This window comes from Plectropomus leopardus, chromosome 19 (assembly GCF_026936395.1).
Source record: "Plectropomus leopardus strain MGB_pleo_1.0 chromosome 19, ASM2693639v1, whole genome shotgun sequence".
Taxonomy (NCBI): Eukaryota; Metazoa; Chordata; class Actinopteri; order Perciformes; family Serranidae; genus Plectropomus; species Plectropomus leopardus.
In genome coordinates this window covers 20,647,097-20,664,907 of record NC_142194.1, presented here as the reverse complement: position 1 = coordinate 20,664,907, position 17,811 = coordinate 20,647,097, and the positions used below count along the sequence as shown (strand labels likewise).

Sequence of the window (17,811 nt, the reverse complement as noted above, 5' to 3'; positions counted from 1 at the left end):
GTGACCCTTTTGGCAATGTTAAGTTAGCCAATGTGAGTTATGACTAAGAAGGACTTACAGTACGGTCAAAAAGACAAGAGGATAAAAGTTATTGTGTATTCACAGCAATATTAAGCCTTACGAGGGGCACTGAGTGTGTCGTTTACTTGTTTTGTCCAAATTTTTGTATGTCAGGTTACTTAATAATTGCTCTAACTCTGTAATTAGTTGAGGTTGTCGGGAGCAGCCTAAAAGGAAAAGCTGGGAAGGTTTCTCAACGCTAGGGGCTGACATCTTTTCAATAGTCCTGTTGTTCACGTGATTCCTGTGGGATTCAGGCTGGATGGAAATCAATTTCATTATTCATCACGTGACTGGGGCATGTCAGAAAAAAATCAACGGGAGGAGGCAGGATGGCAATCATAACAAGCCTGCAATAACAAGTATTCAGCAGCTTGTTTCCACAGACCATGGGGAATACAAGATTGAGCGCATGTCATTTTATGTTAAGTAAAATGTTTGTTAAGATAACATTAGAGCTATGGGGATGCTAATTTTTGCATACAATAAACATACAACATATTAAGGTGAAATAATTACAGGCAAAGTACTGCAGCAGTCAAGAATAAAATAAAGGCTAGAACAGAAAAAATGCAATAAGAATATAAAAAAGATACTATAAGAAAATAAATATGCACAATGAAACTCAGCTGTTATTGTGTGTGTTTTTTCAGCATTTTGCTATGCTGTATAGTTGACTAAATATGTGTAGTTTATATATGAATATGTAGTTCTAATATGAATAATGAATAATGACATGAAATGAATAATGATCCACCATCTATCTGTTCAGACATAAATATCTGAATGTTTGCAGATGAAACTGTCATTTATGTACATGTTAATTCTAAATATCAAGCTGCATCTTTCCTTACTGTAGCTATGGAGAAAACAGCAGATTGGTTGATTCATGTTTGAATTGATGCAAAACTCAGAAGAAGTGATATCCCTCACCCTGATATTACAGGAAAAACAAAGAGGGTGCAAGACATTAAATGTTAACATTTTTGTATGATTCTCAGCTTTCTATCATTGTTTTATTGTAAATTTATTGTAAAATTTAGTACAGAATTTGGGCCGATACTTCTACTTGTCTTTTTTAGTCTTTTGTTAAGGATCAAAACCAGTTACATTACACTGTGTTATTTTGATATTTTTATCTAAATGTATGTAAACAAAGGTGCAGGTTTCTTTGTTTTTTTAAATAATTGGGACACACGCATTGAAATGGGGCTAAATTTGAAGCATGAACAGTTAATGCCCTGCATCCTGGTGAATTTTATGCACCAATTTGTGCCTTTTGTGCATCAATCTGTGGTGGAAATGTCTTGAATTTGATCAAAATAAGAGTTCTCTGCTACTTTAATGTCTTTATTGGGGGACTAAGTGCACATGTAAATATAGGGAGGGATGTGTTCCTTGTGTCCCCTTTGAAATCTACGCCTATGTTTGTAAATAAACAGCATTCACATAGTTTTATAGTTGAGACAGTTTTGCTCTTGTTCTATTAAATTATCATTTTGCATTTCTGACATTTGAGCTTTAAATTTCAAGTCCCTGTACTTTGTCCTCTACAAGCCTAAATGTTTATTTGTATAACTAGAGGGCTTATGAGAAAAATCTAAATGTCTTAACCACATATGTTTAATAGATGCTTCCAGCCTGACAGTGTGAAGTGTTTGTTTATGGGGACAAAAGCAGGAATTATGGAAATGCCACAAATTCAGGGTTATTTCAGGCCTGGCCACAGGCATAACAGGATGCAGGGGATGACGAAGATGATAATTGAGCTGAGTCATCAAACTGTGCTTCATTCAGGTTATAATGCAGTTGTTGTGACAGAGAGTGCAGCCATGATGTTTTCTACTGAGGCAACATGGGGCGGGGCATCAGCTGGGGTTTTTAGTGCTGTTCCTCAAAACCTCTCTGCCCTCACAAACATTTCAAAACAGGCCTGTAGTTAGATTAGACTGGTTTAGATTGGGTTTATTCCATGTCTGGAAAAAAGGACCGCAGACAGCAGCTTAGTGCAGCTGAGTCATCTGCGTTACATCACAGTGGACAGGTACTGTAAGACATTTTGTGGTGTCTCAATACAGTAGAGGCTGATTCACTATCTGTCATGCTATAAACTCTGAATTCCTGCTAAGGTGTGTTTTACGTCACCTACACACAAAGAGTAGTCTGCCACCACAAAATAGAGGCAACAACCCACTGATGGGTTACTGTACAGGCCTACCAGGCACAGCCCAGGGGCCCAGAGTGTTATGGGGCACCTGCCCTTCACCTGCTAAATGTCACTCAAATTAACTTATATAAACCAGGAAAAGACTCAAATAGATGCATGGAAGCTATAAAGAGATACAAAACAACCAAAAATACAGAAATGTACCTTAAAGATATAATATAAAGAGATACAAAACAACTACAAAGACATACAAAGGGACTACAAAGAGACAAAATAAGCAAAAAATACAGAAATGTACCTCAAAGAGACACAAAATGACCTCAAAGAAATACAAAACAACCACAAAAAGCTGCAAATAACTATGAAGAGACAAAAAACAACTACAGAGACACAAAAGGATGAAAAATAAATAAATAGATTTAAAAAATATACCGCAAAGAGACACAAAGGAACTACAAAGGGACAAAAAACTACTCCAAAGAGATATAAAATGATCAAAAAATACAAAAATTCACCCCAAAGGTACACAAAATGACCTCAAATAGACACAAAAACTACAAAGATATACAAATGAACTAAAAATATAACAAACTGAAAACACCAAATGACTACAGAGAGATGCAAATGAACTGCATAAAGACACAAAATAACATAAAATGAACTCAAAAGACACAAAACAATAAAAGATGCTGACAACTACAAAGAGACACAAAATAGCAACAAAGAGATGTAAAACCAGTAAAAAGTCTGTGTCTCTCCGTTATGTCTACAGGTGGTGGAGCCCTTTGAATGTCTGTGCCCGGGGCCCCATTGTCTTATAATCTGCCCCTGCATTGACCGCAGTATCTGAACACTCTCACTCTCTGAGGAAAAGAGAAAAAAAAGGATCGATGTTGCAGCCCTGTTAATGGATTTCTTCATCTGTGGCGTTCATTAAAGAACGTGAAGAGAGAGAAAAATAAACAGAAGAATGATGGAGAATCCTACAAACGAGAGACAGCGAGGGCGGAGCAGCGAGAGTTTCCACAGATACGGATGGTTTGTGGGTCGATCGTTACCCAGACGCCACCGTGTGCGTGCACGCCTGTTTCTTACTGCCTGATTGCCTGGCACACATTTGCATGAGAGCTGAGGGGCGGCGAGCAGACGAGCACAGCCAGAGACGCCTTTGATCTCTCAGCCTCTGTCTCTTTGATGCACCACGTGGAAACACACCAGCAGATACTGGGTGCTGGGAGGTAATGTTGGGTGTTAAGTGTGCGTGTGTGTGCATGGGAAATGATATATGACACGGCAGATCTGTCAAAGCCTTGATTGCAAGCAAAATGAACATGCCAGCATGGGTCGCCCTATTTGGTTGAAGTCAAGTGCATTCGAGCAGGAGGGAATGAAAAACCCATCCCCTCCCTCCATTTCACTCTTTTTCAGGATTATCAAACATCACGGCGGCTCCAACAACCCCGACTGTCAGTCAACAGATTTACATCCGACCCATCACCCCGCGCTTTTCTCCGAAAATGTCATTTCACATTTCCGTCTGGGTTCAAATTCAAGGCAGCACGGCGAGATAATCTGCGGATTTTGACGTGTATTGACAACATTCTCCTCGTCTGTCTTCACCCTCCTCTTGTCTCTCACGCTCGCCCCTTTAACCTCTCCTCTCGCCTCCCTCTATTCTCCCTCTTTCCTCCCGACCTGTCAGGATGATTTCAGGCTCGTTGCGTCGGGCCTGACTTGGTGTGCTGCGACTGAAGCAGTAATTACAACTCTCTCTGAATAGCTTTTCCTCCCACAGAGAACCCTCGCCACCTATCATCCACAGGCTTAACCCTGCTCTCCGCGCTGACACGCAGGGGGGGCCACACAACAGCCTCATGTAGAAAACCATTAACCCACAATTAAATTACAATCAGCATAACAAAGGACGGATGACATTTTAAATCCACCAATCGAGGAGGGATTAGGAGCAAAGAGCACTTCTCCTGGGATGCGTTATCGTCTAAATATGACAGCGTGGAGAAAGGAAACAGGAATTAATCAAATCTTGCAGTTTTCACCACGGGGTATCTGCTCTACAGGTTAAACCCAGGTGTATTACAGAAAGTGCAGAGGGTTTCACTCTTCTTCACCTCTTTATGTGAGACATTAATGATCAGCTGGAAGTTGGATGTTCTCACATCACAACTGGAACAGGATTGAGAGGGAACAGAGGAGCCGGATCACATAGCTCACAGCGGTTTTGTTTGGCAGCGTTACAGAGAAGCAGCTGTGGAAAAATAATGACAATATGTGAAGCTCCTGGGTCAGAAAAGAGGCTCCTGCTGCCAAAAATGCATACCTGAAATTATACATTAAACTCAGCCATTAAATTTCCCATCACATTGGACTGCAATACAGCACAAACTGTCACTTTTGATTTTTTTGTCAGCTTCAATTGTGATTATGGGAGAGTCTACACGTGTTTAAATGTTTTAGGCCACACCGTGACAAATTTAACAAGAGTCTACAGTGATCCCAGCACCTCTGTGAGCCTGCAAAATGTTGCTTTGAGCTAAATGCTAACAAGGGCTGTGGCTATTTATTGACATCATCAACATCACTGACGTGTCGCAATATAGTAAGCTGCATACTAGCAATGCAACAGTATGAGATTTTCACAATAAGATAACATCTTACACAATAAGTATTACTATTATTATTGTCAGTTACAGTAAATCTTGTTGAAAAAACACTTAATTATCACTTAAACTCAAACCACGATGAATACGGTACAATAACCATCAACTTTCATATCACAGTATACCTTGACACTGGTATATCGCTGCAACCCTACTGCATACAGTCAAAGAATGGATTCCACTGGAAGGCGAGCTGCAGCCTTTGGCTATGGCTAAAATGACTCATCACAAGAGTATACCTACTCTGCATGGACAGTATCCTGAAGCACTTTTTTATTGTGAAAATAATCACAGGACTGTGGTGTTGACAATGCACTGGTTTGCACAGCTTCTTATATAACAGTGAGTTCTGACCGAGGGACCTGACTAGACAGGAGGCGTTCTTTGAGTGCTGATACAGAGTATAACAGCACTGGGACTTCTAACTCTGCATGTGTCACTCCGCTTAACGTTAATTACGTATACTGTTGATTAGCCTACATTAAGGGTTGTTGTAACAAACAAAGAGGAACCATAAGTAACATCTGAGTTAAATAATGTACAGTCGTCAGGAAGAAGCCTGGATACTTCACTAAAAACCTCCAGCTGTGATTTTGCAAAGTACTGATTACGCTGTTAATTGAGAGGAATAACACTCATGCCACCAAAATGACTGTCGACAAACTCATTTCACTGGTTGCGTAAGAAATGCAAACAATAAATGTACATGGTAAAGCAGCTGCCTGCTGCATCATGTACACCAGAACAAAGTAACAAGCTATAATGTGCAGGAATGCTTGTGTGTTGTTTGGCAACAGTCCAGCTGCAGAACTACGAATGAAGCACTTAATGATTATTTTAAAAAAAAGAAATCATAACCTGTTGTTGCTTCTTACTGTTAACTAGCCCACCAAACTTAAAGAATTGTTGGATAAACAAACATATCATACTTGAGGTCGTGCTGTTTGGCATGTGGCCTCGCGCCACATCACAGCTGTGCTGATATTCAGTGCAACAGCACTCCCTCTCATTTCATATTTCTTACTAAAAAAGCAAGGAGTAACTTGGCAAGAGATGTGATAAAAATGACCTCAAAATTAATTATGAAAAAAATATTTATATGTTTTTCTTTGTTTTGTTTTTGACCTTTTTTTTGTTGCTAAATTTAAGGTAATTTTCTTGAAACTTGCAACTTGTGACTGTATTTTTTAAAAGAAATCATGCCAATTTACTCAGGTTTCAAAGGGTTAACTTAACTTGCAACTGCTGCACAGCATTCACCCTTGGGATACATTAAAGTTTTATCTTATCTCATCTTAAAAGTAATGAACAAATTAACATTTTGGCCTGATGATGGTACTACATGAAAAGTCTGGTGATAACTGAAGTCGTTACAAATTATCCTAAAAGGACATAAATGTCTGTATCAAATGTCGTGGTAATCCAGCCTGTAATTGTTGAGACATTTTACTCAAACCACAACATCAAGGTGGCGTAATATCAAAAGGCAGGAATCACAAATGCATGAGTATAGAGATATAAGCACCAATTTTCATATTTCAACGAAACAGCTAACACTGCCACGACTATAAAGTTTTTCATTGAAACTGTATAACAAACAATTAATATTGAAGAATATTGGTATGTAATTGACTGCAACAATAGAATAAGTAAGAGCATTAGTCTAAAAAAGTCCCATTTCCCACAGTTTCTTCAGACTTACTGAGCTGTAGTAAGGCATGCTAATCCAGTGTTGACAACAGCACAGTGACATGTGGCCTACTATCAAAAAACAAAAGAAACAGATCATCTGACTGAGTCATCAAGGCCAAGGACCTCCTAAACGGCCACAAAAGGAAGTGCTGCTGTGTCACCTGACAGCTCTGAGAGGCGAAACGCCGACTCAACGTTTGGCTGTGACACAGCAGAATAATGTCGGCCTTCAATCGAGCATCAAGGTTATGCTGAAATGAAAGCAATCTGATCTCGCCTGAGAGAGGACAAGGAAATGAGATGGATGTTGTGAGGAGAATGAGGAGGCGGCGGGAGGCGAACAGGAAGTCATTGGAGGTAGAAAGCTGCGTCGTTGGCGTTTCATGCTGAAATGGTACTCGAGCACGATGCCAAAGAGGTTGTTTTTTCTTAGAGACAGTGACGCTGGAGGAGGATGAGGAGAGATAAACACTTACTTCATGGGTTTAAACAGTGCCTGGCCGTAGTTCTGGAAGGTCATGATGAGCTTCAGCTGAGTGCCGCCAGACTTCATCGCTGTTAAAGAGAAACAGAAAATGCTGCCATTAGTAATACGTTACCTGAACACAACTGTGAATATTTGTTCAACCAAAGAAATGAGCTGTAGTGACGGGTATTAACAGTTTGTGCTTTGACGCAAACTGACGGGCCAGATGTTAGCTTTAAATACACCAAAAATTGCCCATTTGACAAACTAGATGTTAGCTGGTGTGTCAGCCTAGCTTACTTTAAAAATTCAAACCAGCCAGCCAGTGAAATCTCAGGAAGGTATGAAGGTATGAAATATTACATACCGACCAACGCTTCTTTTAAATTTACAGGAATAAGCAGGAGGTCTGAAGGTGAACGTCGATTCGACGCAGAAGTATGAATCCCTCTTTACTGTATCGTGACATATATAGTGCGGTAGCAATGATATAAAATTACACTGTGATTGTAATCTTGGCCATATCGCCCAGCATAACAAGCATGATGCACAGTCAAAGACTAGTTTTCTCACAAGCCTCAATAAATTCATCAAAAATTCATCAAAAGCTCAGAACATTCTGCATATTAACTGACCAGAGATGTGTTCACCAGTAGAGTGTCATATAGATAAAAGAAAACACATACAGCTCAGTAATAAGAAACTAACCATAAGTCCATATGCCATTGATAACATAGTTCTATATTCAGTTTATATTAAGTATAATGTATTACATAAATAGCCTGGCAAAGCACATTGTTGTGTATGTGAACTGTTATGTGAGCACAGATGTGTGTTTGTGAGTCTCTGAAAGGAGCAAGCTCTGATGTCACGGTGTTTGTTTGATGGAGGGGGTGTGAGGGGGTGAAGGACAGCCAGTGCTGCCCGCCGCTCTCTGTTCCTCTGCTGTTTACTCTCTCTGTGTGTATTCTCCCGAGGGTCCATCTCTATCTCCCTCTGTCTCTTTGTGTTTCTATCCTTCATGTTTCTCTCTTTCTGTACATGATAATGCCTCTAAAGGCACTCGAGGGATTCGAGGGATTCAGCTCAGAGCTGAGGACTCTACACAGGCCTAAAATTTACTAAAACCAGCCAAGCAGCCATTGTGCAGCCTGCTCCTTCCTGAGCTGATCGATTGAGAGCCGTGTTTTGGTGGCCTTTTGCCAGAGAACAACCTTTCTCAATCAATGCTCTCATTTCTTTTTACATATGGGAATCATGAGGACGAGAGCAATGTTTACAGAGGAAGAAATTAGAAGAGAAGGGATCAATGTCGGCCTCGCTTCACCTGCTGCTGCTTTATGAGGAATGATTCTTTTAAATAAGCCAGGGGCCGTATTCACACACATTCTACAAATCCTCTCAGAGAGCTCCTAACTTAGCCTAAAAATTTCTAGCAAGGAGTCCTAGTTTAGGAGTGATTTAGGAAGACTCTCAGAGCAACTCTGAGCAAGGAAGGGACAGAAACTTTTATTTTAGTGAGGAGGTATGAGTGACCCTGTTGCTAGGTATGACACATTATTTTAACATATGTGATTGGTTGTCACAGATACACTCTTTTGTGATCCTGCAAAGTGTGAACACCCAGTGGTGTGATATGAACTGCATTACAATATGAGACAGTGAAAGCGCTGTTTTTGTAATCACACTATTGCACTGTTGTATTTTCCAAAGTCGCCATTTATCTTGGTGTTGTGTTAACTTCATTTCAGCTGTTATATTGTTATAGCATTGGGTGGGAGACGTGAGCACATCCATGAGATCAACCACAAACATCATCCCTACGCAATCGAACCTGTAGTGTTTCATTTTGTTTGGAGAATATTTCTCCTACCTCTGTGTTTCCACCATTTTCTCCTCTTTTTAAGAAACTCTTAAGGCCCTTAAAAGTCCTACTCATAACAGTTTTTCACCTTAAGAGCTATCTAAAGGGGCGCCCAGTTGCTCACCTGGTATGGCAGGCGCCCCAAAGGCTATGTCCTTGCCGCAGTAGGATGGTATCGATTCCAGCCTGCGGCCCTTTGCTGCATGTCAACCCCTCTTTCTCTCTCCCAACTTTCACACTAAAACTATCCTGTCTAGTAAAGGTGAAAACCAAAAATCTAAAAAAAAAAAAAACACCAAAAAACAGAGCTCTCTTAAGGGCTAAAATGTTTTGTGAACAACTTTTATCTTTACCAATTTTCAATTCTCAGACAACATTCATCATTCTCAGTATATTCTTATAATTCAGCCAAAGATATTTCAGCCTTCCTATTTGTGGAGCTTCCTTCTGTCTCGTCCCAGTGAAAGACTTTCACTCTCATCTGTAATAACATTCATCCTCTCTGCTACGTTCGCACGCTACGTCCTCACTGATGAACGCTGCTCAGAAGAGGCTGTAGTGTGTAATACACATCGGAGCGCTCCTATCCTTGAGTTTAGATAATAAGTGCCTGCTATTGGCTTCAGTTGGTATTCTGCCCCGGGGCCTGTGTTACGGCTCTGTAATTACTGAGCCACCATGTATTTAGCCGGCTACAGATGCTGAGAACTTCTTCCTCTATCCACCCAGCCCAAGACACAGAAAGATACAAACATCTCCAGAAGAGAGAAAGAAAGTCTTCCTTTAAGTGAGCAGGCAGGAACGCTGGTTTTATAAACTCCCTGATAAGTATTTAATCTGTAGCTAAAGGCCAGTAACGGTTCTGTCGCTGGCAGACGAACCTGAAATCTGCAATCACTTTTCACAGCGAGAACAAGATGGGCGACCTTGAGTCGACAAGCACTCTTGGAATGTGGGACTGAGCCAAAAAAAGGAAGACAATCCCCTGAAAACGAAGAAAAACAAAGCAGAGAGAGAGATTCCATAGAAGCGCCAAAGCGTTGGTCAGGTATCCACTTGCAGGTTTTCTGCAGTGGTGCACATGTCAGTCACATAAAAAGCCACAGTGTTTTATCTGAATCAGAGCGTGATGTGTGGCTGTGTGATTTGCAGGGAGACCAGCTGTTCTCATGTATTCTGCTCTGTGGGGAAACATGAGAGGAGACTGTGCTGTGAGATTGTTCCTTCAGCAGCAGGACGTGCAGATTCTAACATACGAATGCCTGAAGCTGACTTCCATCCCTGTGCAAACTGTGAGTGTATGTTCATGTCGTCAGTGCCTGGAGCAACCAGGAGCTGTCCTTAACTTACCAGCAGCTCCTCTCACTCCTAACATGTAGACGCAGTTCACAAATTTCCCTTCAGCTTCCTGTTCCACTGACTCTCAGTGTGACCACTTTGTGCTGTTTACCACCCAGTCAGGCAGGTATATTCTGCTGACATTCTGGGCTCCTTTTCGTATCACTTTAAGTGATCTCCCCTGACAGAAATGTACAAATAGGGGTGGAAATCACCAGAGGCCCCACGATTCGATATTATCACAAATTTTAAGTGATACAATATCATTTATATGTTTGACGTTTTGTGATAACGTGTATTGGGATATATTGGGATTTATTAGTTTTTGTCTGCTGTGAACTTTGTCTCCAAAGGAAAACATCTGTTCTATCTAACAAGATGAAGTTTCTCGCTTTAATTATTTTTATTGCTGCAAAATGTATCTAATGGACTAAAGAAGAGGTTTTCTTTTATTTTCTCTCTTTCTTTTATTTTACCAAGAATTTAACATAATATAAGCAAATTGATTTGATACTTTTTTTTTCAAGAACACTGGAGGAGGGCAATGAGCAATGAAAGAAGAAAAGCAGTAGTGAAAAATACAAGAAAATTACCTTTAAAAATATAACCATGCTCATTATAGTTTTCCTTTGGGGTTTTTTTTCTCTTTTTTCCCTACCTTTTTTAAAATAATTTTCAAATATTTCTACAAATATCTTGCCATTTGGGGACCATTTCTTACCAAGTTGCTCACTAAATTTTTTTCCCATGTTTTTGAAAAAAATTGCACCAATTTGCTCGGGGTTCAAAGGTTAAATTGTAAAAGGCGTCTGAAAGAAAAGTGATTTCACTCCAGGTTTCAAAGCTTGAATTTGTAGTTGCAATATCAATCATTCATATTATAAAAAAATCGACACTTGGCGTCTCTGTATCGATATAATATTGCGACACAAAAAACAATGATGTATTGATTTTTTACCTACAGCTAACAGATACAGACCAGTTGGCCCTTTCTCCTCTGCAGTGTGATAGGGCAAAAATGTCACTTTAGTTCATACGAGGCTTAAATTTTTCCTTTTCAAATTGTTACTCAGTTATTAAGTCACAGTGCTGTGACAGAAGCCTTGCAAGAGCTAATGTTCATATAGGTGATAACTATTTACATTTATTATAACCTTACTAACCCGGATATTAAAATACTCATCACCTACTTATACTAATAAAACAGAAGAGCGAGCGGTGTTTCTGAAGTTTTTCACTCCTACGAAGCCACTGAACACAAAACATATCAGGGCGGATCTGAGGGGCCAAATCCTCCCCGCCACTACAACACAAACCCAAAAATGTCCTGTATCAGTATATTACAATATTTGGTACAATGATCTGTGTAATTTTATGAAGATAAATATATGAAAACATGATCACGCACCCAATTTTAGATCTTGAAAAGCTGAGTATTATTTCAAATATGCATAACTCCCTGCATACAAATCTTCTCCTAAATGAAAATGAAAAAATTGGGCTGTTTTTATGTAGCGTTGCAGTGGTGAGCTGATTTCAAGATATACCGTGGTGCGAAAATGCGGTTATCGTGCAGTTTATTTGTCTACACTGCTGAAACACATGCAACTAGACGGCGACCTTGATTTTAGTAACTATGAAAAAGGAGACTTTTTACACAAACTTCCATTTAAATAGTGGTTTCGGGTTCAAATTATAGTAATAAAATGTTTAACTAAAAAAAAAACTTTTGTTTTCATTCCTTTCAGGGTTATTGCAATACTGTGATACTGTGATACTGCATTATTTTCTGAGACAGTTATTGTACTGTGAACGTCACATATAGTTGCAAACCTACTTTAATGACAGTAGGTGAGTCTAAAGCTCTGATTGGACGGCTTGGCTTCAGTCAAATCTGGCAACAGTTGGTTGGGGAACAGCACAGTATTGCGATATTCTTGCGTGTTAATATTCCATCAATATGAATTATTAATATCACAAATACAAATGTAACTTTTGCCTATTAGAATACAATAATTTGCTTTTCCAGTCCACTAGATACATTTTGCTGCAATAAAAATGATGGAAATAAGATAAACAGACAGAAAACTTAATCTTATTAGATAAAACACATGTTGACAGCGCTTTTCTTTGGGACATAATCTGCCTTGGAAAAAGATAATAAATTGCAATATACATTATCGCAACACTCTGCATATTGTAACATGTTTAAAATCGCAAAAATATTGTATTGTGACTAAAGTATGGTGATAATATCTTATTCTGTCTCTGGTCATTCCGACCCCTACTGTCAACCCTCCTGAAGTCAGATGTCAAAATAAGTCACAAAGACTTTGGACTCTTACATTGGAGAAATGTTAATTTTGGGTTGGAGTGAAAACTGAGTGGATGATATTTCAAAAGTCTAAAGATGTCAGAATTTCACATTGTGTGGATGTTAACATAGTGACATTGGTAAGACAGTAGATTTTGTTATTCGTTTCTTAAATGACTCAATGTCATTATTTTACATTTGGAATGCGCTGGATTTTTGTTCCTTAACAAAACAACTTAAAACCAACATAATATCAACGTGATCTGTCGTCAGTATTCTACATCTAACTGACACTGACATAAGTGATCCTGACATTGAATTGTAGTCACCTGACATCACAACCTACATTCAAACAAATATCAATCTTGAAAGACGTTGGTGGCCAGCTGGGGGAACACTAAACATATCTATGAGAATCAAATTCCTTCCCAGCACCACAAGACAAACTCAATAATATCCAATATCAGAATGTTACAATAGTATTAACGCCATTTTTTTCTCTGTTGTGGAGTTGCAGGTATTTAGGACAATGATCTGCATATATATAATCACACAACCCACTTTAGACTTTTTAAAAGCACAGAGTTATTTCATTCATACAGAATGCAGCTGATAAAAACTTCTCCTAAACAGAAATAAAAAAAATAAATAAAATCAGGCTCCTTTTTGGGAGGTTTGAAGCTCTGACTGGGCAGCTTGGCATGAGTCGAATCTGGCAACACTGCTGATTCTCATATTTGAAGTGAACTTTGACTTCCACGCTACACACACAGACACCAAAATGGCAGAGATTTAACCCACGAGCATAACTGACTCTTTATTATAGATTATAAGTGACGCCTCCAGCTTGTGGCAACCTGAACGCACGTTAAACACCCTTAAATCTATGTTATGTTGTTTCTTGTTTTGTGTAGGATCAGCTTGGCGTCTTCAGGGTAAAGTGTCATTCTAACCCTCCATCTGTGCTCTGCAGCCCCCCTGCAGGCTGATATTCTGTCCCCCACCCTCTGTTTCCTATGACTCACCGACGCTGGTGATCCTCTGAGTGACCAGGTCCTTCAGCAGAGCATCGATGACCGGGTTGTGTCTGGAGTACAGCTCGTATCGATTAATCCCGACGTGGAAGCGAAGCCAGTTGGGGTAGGAGTCGGACGTCAGCTCACCTGTGGGGCTGAACTCATCCATGTTGCTTTCAGTGTTCCTGAGGAGGAAGACAGGAAGAAGAGAGGATGATCAGGTTTTATCTAAACAGTGACAGGTGTTTTGCAACATGCAGGATTACAATAAACTCTGAGCCCTAACATCAGATTACAACATGTTTGCATGTCGCACATCAGGACTGTGAGATCTTTACCATGACTGATCCTCCGCAGCTTTGGGGTCAAATCTGATGTCGGTGTTGACGTTGAACAGCGTGTCCTCGTCGGTCAGAGGCGGCGGAGATCTTTTATATAACGGATGCTCGTAAAGCGCTGACAACCTTGACCCCTTCGCAGGCAGGTTTTTGGTCACCGCGGCGTCCTGGATGAACTGTCTCTTTCTGTCCCCGCGCTGCCCGAGATGCTCGAGCTTCCTGGGCGCGTGCGTCTTGTCGCCAGTGACCGGACTCCTCTCCAGGGAGTGGGAGGAGATGTTGGAGCTGGGCTCGTTGCTGAAGTCCTGGAGGATCCGCAGCGTGTGCTTGTTAGGCCAGCCCTGCTTCCCCCAGCTCTGAGGCTCCTCGCTCGGCGTGTGCGAGCACGAGCAGCCGCTGCCGCCTTGCCTCTCCAGCTTCGGTAACAAGTCTATCATGATGTGCATGGAGCACGCGATCAGGAATACCATAAGGATCAGGACGCGGAATTTGCGCAGGAGGATCATCTTCATGGTCTCCCGTTTGAGCAGATGTGAGTATTTGCTGCAGATGATGAGCACGCAGATGAACAGGCTGACTACATCGCTGATGATGTTGATCAGACTGGACGCCAATCTGACAAAATACACGTTAAACACGTAGGAGCCATCTTCACTGGCCGTCTTGAGTAAAGGATTCAGTGTTCAGCCTTTTTGGAGTCGTGCTTTGTGCGCGCAGGGAGATCTCAGAGGCGCAAAATCATCCGCAAGCGTCCAGGTAAAACAGTGGGTTCAGACCAACGGTCGATTTGCGCAAGCCACATCCTCCACACACCGCCGCTCTGCTGTACACCAACCACCAAATGTTTCAGACACGAGAGTATGATCCAGCTGTGAGAAACGATCCGTTAAACGTCCGCGAGGTTCGAGGGCGCGCATCGGTCCATCCAGTCTCGATCCTGTGCGGGAGAGAGCAGCCGGGGATCAGCTGAAAAGAGAAAAAACATTCAGCTCTTCACATTTTAAATTTTCTCCGGGAAAGTCCCCGAAAACTACTGGTGCTCTGATCCACTTCGACGATCCGGGACGCGTAAATTCTGTCACATCGAGTCCCGGTTTAATCACCCGAGGCGAGAATAACGTGCCCAGGTAGCCGGAGCCAGAGATCCTCCCGGAGGAGCAGAGCAAGCTCCAGGAGCAGAAGCGGGACAGGAGACTGCACCTCTGTAGCGTGTGTGGATGTGGGTGGGTGTGTTAAATATGATGATGAAGCCAGGACTAGATCCAGCCTTTGCGCAGCGTCACTGTGCGCAGATTGGCTGAGAGGAGTGAGAGAGGAGCACACAACTGCTCGTCTGTAGAAATCCTCCTGCACATCCCGGCTGCGCAACAAGAGGGCGTCTTTCCACTGGTCAACATGAAGCCCGAGATTCTCTCTTCTCTGAAACTCATCTCCTGGAATCCCTCTGAAATGTCTCCTCCGAGACGGCAGTCAATCCATGATGATACATTAGACAGGCCTATTAGAGCGCTCATCAGTCTGAGGATCCGGTTCCATCCTGCACCGCTGCCACTCAACCCACATCATACCTACAGGCCGCATGAAATGAAACCACAGAGCTTTTCTCAGAGCTGCAAAACGGACTGTACATCTTTCTGCTGCTCTGACCTCTGACCTATAAGACACATCATCACCAAACCTGCCTGCATCCTTAATGTCCACTCAACAGGGCTGGACAGAGCAAATTCAGCACCCAAGGCATGCCCCCACCCCAATAAAATATTACTACTACCATCTTTTATTTTAATTTTATTTACAAAGAAGAACAAAAGATTAGGGATGCACGAATTATGTCGCTGATAACGTGACATTTTCATTATTATGTATTATTCAGAAAACGAAATTATAGCCGATTTATCGCATCAATAAAGCCAAACTGCTTTCATTGATTCAGCAAGAGCAGCATCTAAAAACCCCGAGACAGGAGGTGGCAGTACATCTCTTGAGTTAATTTTTGAGCCACTAATAAACACAGAGAAGAACAAGCTCAGCAGCTGACTAGAGAGCGAATATGTCACAGTCAAGCCCTCAGCATCAACAGCGGGCTTTGAAGCAAATTTTATGTGATGGCAAAAAGTGGACACTGGCGAGCTCAGTCACATGATGCCATGGGGGTCAGAAAGACTTACATTGGGAAAGAGACTTCTGAAAATCAGTTGATTTATCCTTTTGAGCATCAAAACCCTGACTCGTTTTACTGTCAGGATCTGATCATTTGGTCCAAGAGCATCTGGAAAATCTTGAAGAGCTGCAAGGTTAAAGTGATTTACCCCAATTCAAGTTAGCAGAGTGCAATACCGGAAGTAAGCTGTTCAGCCGGTAGAAAGTAAGTAACTGGGGGGACACGTAAGTCTGTAGTGCGAATGTTCGATGGGCTCAGTAATGCAGAAGATTCTAGTACTTTCGCACTGTTGGAATATAGAGTTTTTGCTTTATGCACCACTGAGCAGCTTTTATAGGAATGAACAAAGTCCCGCCTCCAATGCTGTATCCAGGTTTTCTTTATACATCTATGGTCGCAATGTGGGCCTCTTCCACAGTGTCCAAAAATGACAACATAATTGTGCCACTGGCCTGAACCCCAACCCGCCCCCCTCCCTTTAACCCTCTGGTGTGCATAAACTACAGGTAATAAACTTATTTTCAAAATACAAAAATGTGAAATTATCATTAATTGTATGGTTAACGGACATGAGAAGCACGTAATTACTGGTTATGAGCACAGACTGAAAAATAGAACCATGAGCATAAGATCTTTCGATCACTGTTCCTTTATGTACCATTGCTCCAAAAAAAGGGGGGGGGCTGACATAGACATAGGTGTACCGATGTTGCCTGTGGCAGGATCCTCCACTGCCAGTCAGGTGCACTAATTTTTCTCTTTTATGGCTACTTGGTGTCGTACTATGACTGCTTCCATGCTTCCTGGTGGCTGTAAATAGGCAGCAGAGGCAAAGAAATAAACAGCTTGCACTTCATCGTATGGCATATATGCATGAGTAAGTGATCATGCTGTCTGTGATTACCTCCACAGATTAGTTTATAATTAAAAAAAGCCCACGGAGAGAAGAAGGAGGGAGATAGTGGAATAGATTCATGAGAGAGGAGATGCTTTAGAAGGGCTCTCTCTGAGGGGGGGTTACCCGCTGGAACTAAACATTACCTGTGAATGTTAATGAAGCTGATATAGAGGCTGAATTAAAAAAGAGGTGTTTACTGAGCTGAAGCTATATATGAGGTGATTGGTTTCCTCCAGGAAGAAGCACCAGGTGTCGCGCTAACAGTAGACTCTGATACATATAAGACATAAAGAAAACTCTTGTGTTTGTGCAGAAGGAAGGATTCCCCTAAATGAGCGTGTAATCGGGGGGTTTACACTGACTGCTGACATTTCAGGGCCCTTTAACTCCAAAGAAAGCAGAGAGCTCGGTCAGATGGCCTCCTCTGGTGTCTGATGCCAGTGATAGCGGAGCGCGGAGAGACAAAGTGATGCTTGTTGCCTGTCCACATCTGAAGCCAGCCTCTGCAGCCTGCAGCCTGCAGCCTGAGGTGAGGCCGAGAAGAATGTGTATTGATGTCAGTCAGACATGGATCACAGCAGTCGATGGGTCAATGCTTACTCACAACGCTTGTCTTGTGCAATTGTAGCTGAGCTTTTCAACGGGATCCTCTGGAGCTGCCGGGCTCAAACGTCAACACTTTTTTGACTCTCATTTTATATGCTGTCAGACGACATTAGCGCTTCAGATCTGCTAATAGAAGTGGACTGTTGTGAGATGACAATTTGCAGCTCGAAATTAATAATCTCACTCTATTACTGAGCAGAAAGCACGCCATCA

General features: G+C 41.5%; 1 protein-coding gene across 1 annotated transcript in view; it reads right to left on the bottom strand.

The window, feature by feature from the left end:
• Nucleotides 1–15,129, bottom strand: part of fam20cb (FAM20C golgi associated secretory pathway kinase b) — a 71,084-nt gene extending 55,955 nt beyond the window's left edge. Inside the window, exons 1-3 of the mRNA XM_042507918.2 lie at nucleotides 13,934–15,129; nucleotides 13,605–13,780; nucleotides 7,074–7,152 (exon numbers count right to left, since the gene is read on the bottom strand). Of these exons, the coding sequence (XP_042363852.1) occupies nucleotides 7,074–7,152; nucleotides 13,605–13,780; nucleotides 13,934–14,445 (767 nt within the window). The 5' untranslated portion in view covers nucleotides 14,446–15,129. The remainder of the gene's footprint in view (nucleotides 1–7,073; nucleotides 7,153–13,604; nucleotides 13,781–13,933) is intronic.
• Between the last annotated feature and the right edge of the window lie 2,682 nt (nucleotides 15,130–17,811).